Source organism: Austrofundulus limnaeus, unplaced genomic scaffold (genome assembly GCF_001266775.1).
Source record: "Austrofundulus limnaeus strain Quisiro unplaced genomic scaffold, Austrofundulus_limnaeus-1.0 Scaffold41, whole genome shotgun sequence".
Classification (NCBI taxonomy): Eukaryota; Metazoa; Chordata; class Actinopteri; order Cyprinodontiformes; family Rivulidae; genus Austrofundulus; species Austrofundulus limnaeus.
The window spans coordinates 1870405-1881156 of NW_013952443.1; the positions used below are offsets into that span (position 1 = coordinate 1870405).

General features: G+C 38.6%; 1 protein-coding gene across 1 annotated transcript in view; it reads right to left on the bottom strand.

Moving 5' to 3' along the window:
- Window positions 1-4050: 4050 nt before the first annotated feature.
- rexo1 (REX1, RNA exonuclease 1 homolog) overlaps window positions 4051-10752 on the bottom strand; it is a 13796-nt gene continuing 7094 nt past the window's right edge. Inside the window, exons 8-16 of the mRNA XM_014007350.1 lie at window positions 10261-10386; window positions 9741-9881; window positions 9518-9631; window positions 9361-9434; window positions 7832-7942; window positions 7599-7714; window positions 7375-7513; window positions 6513-6633; window positions 4051-5090 (exon numbers count right to left, since the gene is read on the bottom strand). Coding sequence (XP_013862804.1) covers window positions 5002-5090; window positions 6513-6633; window positions 7375-7513; window positions 7599-7714; window positions 7832-7942; window positions 9361-9434; window positions 9518-9631; window positions 9741-9881; window positions 10261-10386 — 1031 coding nt within the window. The 3' untranslated portion in view covers window positions 4051-5001. The remainder of the gene's footprint in view (window positions 5091-6512; window positions 6634-7374; window positions 7514-7598; window positions 7715-7831; window positions 7943-9360; window positions 9435-9517; window positions 9632-9740; window positions 9882-10260; window positions 10387-10752) is intronic.

The following is a 10752-nucleotide window of genomic DNA, read 5'->3' on the forward strand; positions in this document are numbered from 1 at the left end:
CCGTTTAGCATTTCTCTCCTGTCCCCCACCACCACCACCACCACCACCACCACATCTCCCAGTTTACACATCTGCTGAGGAAAGGAGAATTTACACCAGCTGCACCTGCTGTTAAAGGGACACGTTGGCTGCAAGAGGCAGCTGCTGCACTGTCACAAACTCTTTGTGCAGCAGTGCTGGAAGACGAGTTCAGATCAGAGCTGCAACAAAGCAAGGTGCATGGAGAAGTTAAAGATGGTCCTAAAAGTTTTCCTTGTGAGGAAATACGTCAGCAAACACAACTTTCTTTGATATGTGCCACATAATAAATCTTAAACTGAACCTCATACAGCACAGACAAATTCTATTATTTGCTTTCAATCAGTCTGAAATCCACAAAGAAGACTTTATTTGACTTAATGCTGTTGTTTGAACCAATCAGTTGAGACCATTTTTGACGAACTTGTGAAGGGTGCCATAAAGCTTGATCAAGGTACTTTATATTATAAAACATGAGGTAAAGTTCTCCTTTTAAGTGTATTTACGTAGTAATTGGTCCATTTACATTTTTCTGCTTTTATTTCTAATTATGTCAGTTTCAATCCTCCACAGTTCTCATGTTGTCGGTGTATTGAAGATGCCTGTAAAGAGGATTGTTGTTACACTTGAACATGTAAGTTAATATTTATTGATATGTCATTAGTGCGGTGTTGTGTTTGCAATGCATATTTTCCTAATAAACTTCAAAGGGATCTTTACGGTATGTATGTTTAACTTGTCCTTCTAGATTTTTAACTGTGATTTTATATTTTTCATTCTAAGGCGTTTATCCATAATATATTCATATTGTTAACAATGAAGGAATTTCAGTATGAATGTGTGTGAGTATGATATAAAACTAGCCTGGAATGAGACTAGTTTAAGTTCACAAGGAAATCTCTATTTCTTTATTAAGAGACAAAGACGAGAAATAAATGTGGAGACAAATTTGAGAATTTGAGAAAAATGAGATCTGTGTTAAATCTTCACAGGAGTCTAATATGAGATTTGGTTCATTGTTGCTCAGGAGAAACAGGTGAGAAAAAGAAGAAATTAGCGATAGACTCATATTTTTCTTACCCAAAGCTCACAGTTGTCTCAGAGATAGAAAGGAAACCTTTGTGAGATCTCTTTCGGGACTAGTTTTTCCTCTGGGCACTACAGAGACGGTCCAAAACTCTCAACATCATTTTTGAAAAATAAGAGAAAATGTCAACATTTTGACGTATGAACAACAAGCGTGACGTAAACCAAGCTCATTCAATTTAAAGCTGCTATCAGCGGCTCATTTTGGTCATCGTGGTAACCACACACCTGTGTCTGTCACTCCCTGACGATGGAAATTAGATCTGAAACCGTCGTGCTACAAGTCAGATCTTATAAATTCTTGAACCGTGAGTGGCAGAAGACTCTGATGGTTGTGATTGTTTTTGTTTAAATGTTTTTATGTAGGAGATGAGTAAAAAAAGACCCTTCACTTTCTGTTTTGAAGAGAAAATTTGAGCTAAAATATAACTAAAGTCTCTGTTTTCTGAGGAGTGTCCTGATGCATCTCAGTAATCCAGGTAAAAAATCAAAAAGAAAAAAAATTGTATAGGTCTTCTGGACGGGTTCTTCTCTAATGAAACGTTTCGTCTCTTCTCCAAGAGACTTCTTCAGTCTGAGAGTTTCAGGCAAAATTCAGGCTTTTAAGCCCTGCCTCCATGTGACTGATACTCACATCACATGGCTATCGTTGACACCTAATTAACACTTATTGTTAACAGGGGGTGGAGTGATACTGGCAATAGCAGCACTGTAGGAGGGGGACTACTGAAAACGGAGGCCTCCACCTCTGTTTAATGACGGACGGTCTTTCTTCACAAAAATGGCTTCTTTTACTCCTCTCTCAAACCAACGTTCCTCTCTATCAAGAATGAGAACATCCTCATCTCTGAAAGAGTGACCGCTGGCCTGTAAATGAGTGAAAACTGCAGAGTTCTGGCCATTAGATGTAGCTCGTCTGTGTTGGGACATTCTTTTGAACAGTGGCTGCTTTGTTTCCCCGATGTATACCTGGTCACAGTCCTCCTGGCACTTAACAGCATATACAACATTGCTCTGTTTGTGCCAGGGCACCGGATCTTTGGGGTGAACCAGCCTTTGCCGTAATGTGTTTTGTGGTTTGAAAGCCACTGGGACATCATGTGAGTATCAGTCACATGGAAGCAGTGCTTAAAAGCCTGAATTTTGCCTGAAACTCTCAGAATGAAGAAGTCTCTTGGAGGAGAGACGAAACATTTCATTAGAGAAGAACCCGTCCAGAGGACCTATACAATTTTTTTCTTTTTCTGAGGAGGTTTGAGAGAAAAATCTTAAAAGTCATAAAAGCATTGAGACATAGAAGATAAAAATTCTTATATTTTCATTTATACTTTGTACCAAATGGAGTTATGGGAGTTAAAAGAGTTTGTTTGCAAAAGTTAATGTGACATAAACAACCATCAGTTGAATATTCAGTGGAAAAATCACAAAACTACAATTGTGTAAAAACCATAAAGTACCAGTTCAGTCAAGTAAAGTTGGACTTTTTGTGACTTGATGTCCCCTGTTGGTCCATTACAATTTCAGACAGCAGTAACTTTCACATATAAGTTAAAATACACCAAACTTGGTACGAGTCATTTGTGTTGCATGCCGGACCATACTATATAGTCATATGACATCATCAAAGCCCCGCCCCCTGACAACAGGAAGTGACCGCTTTTTGCCTTGGAAAGCTCCATCTCTGACCCTTTTGACCTAATCAGGAGCAAACTGCTTCAGAACACAGAGAACTTCATCTCACTTGCTTTCAAAGACTTTCTGCTGAAAGTCGTGGCGACGGCGGCGTGGCGAAGTCAGACATCACGCCGTTGACATATGTTTGGCTCTAAATTCCACATAGTTCAGCCAATCTGAAAATCACACAAACACGACCCGATCTGAACCTAATTTTGTGTGCATCATACTGGAGACCTGCTCAACGTGTTCGTGTAGGAGTTTAACAAGATAACTTTAGACCCCCATCCATCGGTCCGCCTGTTCTTCTTATGAGATTATTTATGTCAGAAAAGTACTTGAAAAAAGTAAGTAAAAGTAAAAATACCTTAACAGAAAATTCCTTTGGTAAAAATAAATGTCACCGATGCGAAAATTACTTAAAAGTCATAAGACCGTTCACAAAAATTGGGAAAGTAGAAGTAAAAGTACTTTTCCATGCTCTCTAACAAATAAACTGGTAAATTTACTGAATCAAACTGGCTCCACAAAACCATGTTGAGTAAATTGGTCAATTTCTTTAAAATTAAATATGTATACTGTCTCAAATTTACTCTACTAGGTTTAGTGGAAATAGTTGACACGATTTGGTTGCGTAAATTCAACAATTAATTTTTTTAGAGCACATAACCAACTCCTTTCATGAGTTCAGACACATTTAATTTATAACAAGTACGTAACTAGGTGTTAAACTTTAAAGTAAAGAAGTAAAAATTTTAGGCTTTAAAAGTAACGAAATAAAAGTCATGATTTAAAAAATACTTAGTAAAATTACAAATTCCCCCCAAAAATTACTTAAGTACTGTAACAAAGTAAATGTACTAMGTTACTATAAACCTCTAATTTATGAAGGCCTGATGATTCCAACAAAACTGTTAACCTGCTAAATGGTGACAAGAGCTCCAAAGAGACAGATTTTTTTGTTTGTTTTGCCAAAATCCCTTTAGTTTCTATTGTGCTGTTTTCAAAAAATGGAAGCACACTATTCCTAATGAAGATACGTTTTGATGTATGATTTGCACTTTTTATTATAAAGCTATGTGACCAAGAAAATACTGTATATACAGAATAGTAATAAGTAATAGTCCTGGGGCGCAGTATTTTGAGTAAATGTGTCCAAAAAAATTCTATTTGGTTGTGAAATTTGAGCATTAAATTAAGACAAAAAGACAACATTTTATTTTGTTACACTTTCCCTGTTATGATGTAAAAAAAAAACAGAGTGACATTTTCTCATAAAGTAGTACTTTTTAATAAAAAAAAGATAAACAACCAAAGAATTGACAAATACTGTACAAAGAAAACTCTTTACAGCTCATTTACAGGTCTGTGGCAGATTTTCAGTCACTATCAAAAAAAAAAAAGCTGCAGGTTATAGCTGATGACTGTTAATTAGCAATCCAGATCTAATTAAACGACACTAATTTGGACTTTTCTTTTAAACGGTAAATATATGCCTGTGTTTTGTTTCCATGCATGTCACATAACAGAGACACTAGTTGTAACGTTTATCCTGCATGTATGATGGACATCAATAAATCAATCAGCAGCAGAGGCTGTGCATTTCTGCTGAGGGGTGATTCTGCTCATTTATTAAGAAGTGCCACACCAGGGACAAGAAAAGATGTGCAAGTAAAAAAAAAAAACAAAAAAAAAAAGCTACAGACTAAGACGTCAATGCACTTATGTGTAAGTAGGTAGTAATAACAACAGGTTTGCTTTTTTTTTCTTTTTCTTTTTCTTTTTTTTTTTTTTTACCAGAAGTGAATGTATTACAACAAACATGAGGTACTCAAATTTGGGCCCTGTACAACAAGAGCATTTTAATATAGTGCAAGTCAGACCGGAGACGCAGTCCAATAAAAATTTATATTCATCTGCTCAGCAACAATGCCCCTGCTTTTCAAGTTCTTCCATACAAAGGTTTCATTCACGTGAGGCCTTAAAAAAATATGAACCCTGCTTCAAATAAACAAATACTTTTAAGCTAACATAATAAACTGAAGTATCAACAAGTAAAATGAAAATGGTGTTAAGTTTTGTGTTTCCTATTGCTTCGAAGGTGCCGACGGCTCTTTTTGAACACAGTGTAACGACGCGGACGTCCCTCTAAACCCCGCCTCCCGCTTGCCTCCTGAAGGCGGGAGGTTAAACTGATCAACGCACAGTGGGAGGGGCCGGGGGTCATCTCTTGACCTTTGCGTCCTCCTTGATCTTCCAGATCATCAGCTCCATGCAGGCTGACGCATCCTCGCTTGAGTCGTGGCCCTCCACTGGAAACACAAAAGCGCAAACGTGTCAGCTGGAACTTCTACCGACAAATAACTTTTAAGCTCATATTTAGTTTATTAAACGACGGATGATGACAGGAATTAATCAGGAATGACCTCATGTTACTTTAAAAACTGTTTAGAGTGAGAGAAACTTTACCAGACGAGAAAGTRCTGAGAGGAACAGTTTTCAAAAATCACAAACACAATTAAAGGAATATTTTATAATGTGAACACTAGTAATGTCTCAATACCAGCATTTTTACAAGTACTCTATCAACATGCCCAATACCCGGATTCAATACAAATTTTTGCTTTGATGTATATTTCAAATGTGACCTCCATTAGACTCCACTTTATGCCTCCGATGCAACAGAYGTAAACACCGGTCTCAGTCCATGGATGCTTCATGTTAGCATTCTGAAGCTGTTCTTTCAATCAGAGCCAATTAAATAATTATTGACCTGCTTGTTTAGTTTAGCTGTTTACATTATAACCTGCCAATGGCCGGTTGTTCCGGTGCAAAGTGTATCTGTGGAACAAAGAGATGTGCACGAAGTAAAACTAAAGAATCGATCCTGAACTTTAGTATCAACATRGTCTGACACCAATGGTATTATAATGTTTCTGTGGATTCTCAGTCATCCAGGACATGGAAAAAAGAAAAAAAAAAGACGAAGCCTCTGGACTTGTGATCTGAAGCTGAAGGTGTGTGTAGTTAYGAGATTTAAACAGCATAACTTGAGGTTAGCATCATTTTTACAACTTAATGAGCATTCAGACTGCAGTCACTTTGACAAACCAGTTTCTAAATGAAAGAAATGTRTTTTATGATCCTTGTGTGACATTTAAATTCTAACTCAGTAAGTACTTGGTATCGGCAAGTACCCAAACTGAGATTCTTGTACTCTGAAGAAAAACCGGTATTGCAACACCCCTAGACTTTTTCTTTAACAAATAGGTTTTTAGTGTTTCTTTAAATTGTACAAATAAGAAAACAGCGACACCTGCTGGAGACTCACATACGGTGCAGTTACATAAAATAAATCTCTATTAGCTTCACTGACAAACACAGTTTTAAGATACACACATTTCATCTGGAACTGAAAGGGGAGATTTAAACTCTTTACTCTTTATTGTAAACTTTCTCAGGAGGTATAACCGTAACAGTTTAGCTCCAAGAAGTTTGATATTGACAGTTTTCAGTGATTTTACTACAATATGATCGTTTAGTTTTAAGCTCCGATTTCTGTCAAATTCAGACATTGAACTTTTAGATTATTACACAACTTTACTTTCTGAACAAATGAATGAACAAGTCACGGGATGAGAACGACGATTAAAACAATTCTGATCATAAGATTTAAAAAAAAAAAAAACAAACAAACCTAAAAATAAAAACAAGAGATGCTTGTAGTTTCTCACCGTTGTCCTGGATGATGCGTTTGAGGTAATCGGCCATCAGGTTCTTCAAGGCACGTTTGTAGGGCAAACCAAGGCGGTGAGGAAACACCACGGACGTGTCTACGACCGAACTGTGGATGAGCTGGAATCAAGACAAACTGCGTTAGACGCGTTTTCCACTCAGAAAACTGATTCTTCTAAAGCAAAAAGTTGGTTTAAGGAACATATATTTGGCCCCTATCAGACAAATTTGTGGACAAAAGTCTGAMTTAGATTAAAATCTTTTCATTTTCTGTTTGTGACTTTTTGTTAAAGCAGTTATTTTCATCCTTTTAGGCTAATTATCTTTTTAAAGGGGTAAAGAAATTATTTTTGTGAAACTGGTAACTGAATGAGATGAAAGAAAACAAATAGGATCAGTTTTGTATTGTTATAGTAGAAGCACTTTTGAGACAAAAATGGTGTTTTATAAAAAAAGATGTGGAAAAATAAATACATTTACAAAAGAAATGTTAAAAAATCTGTAATAAAATGTGTAATTTTAGACTCAAAACTAGTCTAATAAAGTTCACATAAATAAAGAAGGACAAAGTCCATTAACATCAAAATCTCTGTTTTTGAGAACTGCCATTAAAAAGTCTCAAATAACTGAACATTATAATAAAAAAATAATACTATTTGAACATAAAGAAGCACAGGAAGAACTATGTGAATCAACACCTGAAAAAAATATCATCTGTGGCTTCAACTTCTGCCATCTGCTCCTGTCTCTAGTCAGAATTTAACTTGAACGGTTCAGTTTTTCTGCTTGGGTCTTTTTTACAATATCTATATAATTCTCTCCATGTAACGCCATCCTAAAGAGAAAGATGAAGACTCCCACCTTCAGAGCGAGGAGGTCGCTCTCCAGACTGTGTCCGATGAGGATGGACTCCGCCCTGAACATGCTGAGCAGCACGGCCTGAACGTCTCTCAGGGTGATGGTGGCGCTCTCCAGGTCTTCCTCCGTCACGCCCGAAAACCTGCCGGACACCAACAGGAGAGTCAGRCCTGAGGCGGAACCGTGGACCTGTTGGCCAGGTCGTAAGAGGGCGGCCACGGACTCACCGCGTGTTGTAGTCGACCACCTTGCTCTCTGGCTTGACGAACGTGTCGTAGATGACTTTCATCTCCGAGTCGATGACGGTGACTCGCGTCAGTTCCAGACCCTGCTTTGTGTAGCACTGAAGAAAAACGGCCAAATTWAAAAAAAAGGCACTTTGTGACTTTAGCTCGATTCAAAGAAACAGGAGAGGAGATTAAAAATACTGATGTTCTTGAACGTGTCGTATCCGACTCACCATCTCGCAGTCCAGAGCAAACACCCCGCCGTTTCCGTCAGGTGGAAGCGGTTTGCTGAACGTCGACACRAAACCATCGAGTGACTCTTTTCGGGCGTCCTGAACGTGTTGCTGTGGAGAGATTAGGTGACTTCAGGCGCATGATCATAAAAATAAAGTTAGATATCTAAACGTGAAAGGACTTTGGGATAATAGGAAGTAAGGTTTTATTTATAGTTTCAACTAATAAGTGGAGGCAGTTCCTTTGAGGGTCACTGGTGCCCGTGCAAGGGCCGGGGTACACCCTGGAYATGTTGAATGTCCATCRCAGGGACACGAAGACCAACGAGACAAACAACCATTCACTGTCTCACTCASACCTACGGACAATCGAGTTACCAATTATGTCGTGTTTTTGGTCTGTGGGAGGAAACCGGAGTACCTGTAGAGAACCCWTGCATGCACAAAGAGAACATGCAAACTCTACACCAGGKCTATTCAACTGGTGGCYGATGGGCCACATCCGGCCCGCGAGTGACCAAAGTTTGGCCCGCCCATTGGTTCATTTATCTCTTACCCAAATCCCCGGTTTTCTACTTTAATTACTTTAAATTCTTTTAGCTAAACATAGACGTGTGGTATCTACGGAAACATCAGAATTTTGGCTAGGAACTGATAAAAACCATTTCAATACAAGCAGTTTAAGATAAAATGATGAAAGTGAAAATAAAATTGGCTTAAAAATTTGACAAGTCAGAGATGTCAAAATAATATGTGTTAAATAGAATGTTTTTTTGTTTATTTGTTTGTTTTTGACATTGTTTTATTATCACTACTTTTATTATAGGGTTTTCTGTATGTTGTATTCATGGTTAAATGCAGCAAAATAAATTATTTCAAAGGTAACAGATCTTTGTAACACTTGCTGGAAGTTCGGCCCCTGAGCTGTTGGCCTGCAGTAACTGTGGCCCCCTGTAGAAATACAGTTGAATAGCCCTGCTCTACCCAGAAGGGTTCTTGGCTGGAATTCAATCCAACATGATGCTGAGAGGCATCAGSTCAACCAACTGAGCCACTGTGCCACCATTTCTTCCTTTTATTGTATTTATTAATATAGAAACACAAGGGAAGAGTAAATACCATGAGCTTAATGAGTTTAATGTGCTGTTTGTTGTCATTTYGAAACTTGTTTTCTTTTCTCTTTAACTGCTTACATCAAAGTGGGGGGATTATGTATTTTCCAGGAACACAGTTCAGTTCTTTACCACAATCAAGTGACAATGGCTACGTTCACACTGCAGGTCTCAGGTCGTTCAGGCAGCTCCACGTGGCTACAGGAGATTCAAGGATTTCTACAACATGCATGAATGAGTCAAAGCAACACTCTGTATGTGTTTGATGAGGGAATAACATTAGAACATGATATAATGTAAAATAACTCAAGCTRTTTTCTTGTGTCGACAGTTTGGTTATTTTCACCTCATCCGCTTTGTTCACGTCTTTCCAACAAAGGTCAAAATGTTTCAGAACTGATCATTTTCTGACGATACCTTTGAGATTTGACATCCTGGAGCTCCAACAGCTGTGGAGCAGCAGCTGTACGTCGTCTCCCAGCCTCCGGCAACTGAAGAGACAAACAAACAAACAAAAATTTAAATACCTCAGGAACTGGTGTTTATAACGCTGCTCCGTTGACTGAATATTTACCTTTATGTCTGCGTAGACGCCCCCAGTGGAAGCTACATTCCTCTCTACGCACACAGCTGCCGTTTACGTTGATCTTATACTCTGCGCCGCAGCGACAGCAGATTTTGGTGAATGCTGAAGAAAAAAAACAACATACTTTATCTAAACAGGAGAGTAACCGGTGAGTGATGCAGATTCRTGTTGATATGAACTGCGTCATGTGTTGACATGAGCAGTTGCTCACGGTCTGGGATGATTTTTTTCTCTGGTAGGTTGTAAATGACGGCCTTTCCGGAGACCCCGGGGTTTAACCGTGGGTATCCGTGCTCCTGGAGCTGCTCCTCCGTCATCAGGTACGCCTTCAGCTTCCTGTACAGAGCCGCTCCTGCCAAGAGAGAAAAACAWCAAAACGGTTTTTAAAAAGCTACAGCAGAAAGAAAAYCTTTGAAAGTTTAAAGTGATACAGGTTTTCACAGTTAATTTATTATTAACCAAGTGCTGTAAACACGTCCCCTCTGATGTGGGGTCACAGGGCTGAAGTGGTGAACAGGACCTGAAGGTTGTCACATGGTTAACCAACAGTTCACACAATCATCCTTTATTTTCCTCTCTCTCTCAAACATCTGGAGTTTTTTTTTTATATCAGAGGTATAAACTGTATTTGTTGTTGCTAAGGAAAAAAAACAATTCTGTGAAAAAAAATGGGAAAAACAAAGCAGCGCAAGGCTTCATGTGACCCTGAACGGAAACACCTAAGCTCTTACCAACCAGCCTCTCCTCCTGCTGTTTACCCGACCTGTTGACAGTGAAGCTGGTCGTGGCGGCGAGGCGACCGCCCAGGACTTCCTCGTGGGACTGGGGCTTCCTTTGAGCTGTTGACCCAGATTCTTCTACAGAAAAACAACAAAACACGCGGATGAAAACAAAGTAAATTYTCTCCTTATTCAGACGCGTACAAAGTGCAAACKRTGTATTTTTMTGCTGTGCATGAATTTAAAGTGCCYGTGACATCTAATTTTGTAATAAATACGAATGCATTATTGAAAAGATAACATTGATAGCACATTGTAACAAAGGTTTCACATTGCTGAGATAAACGGTTGTTGAGATATTTTCATGTGCAGTAACAGGAAGTGATGTCAAAGTGGAATGTCTGCATGTAAACCGACTGTTGCTAAAATGACTAATAACACAGACTGTAGACAGTGTTGTATAAAGTACCACAAAGTGATACTTGAGTAAAAGTACAAGTATCT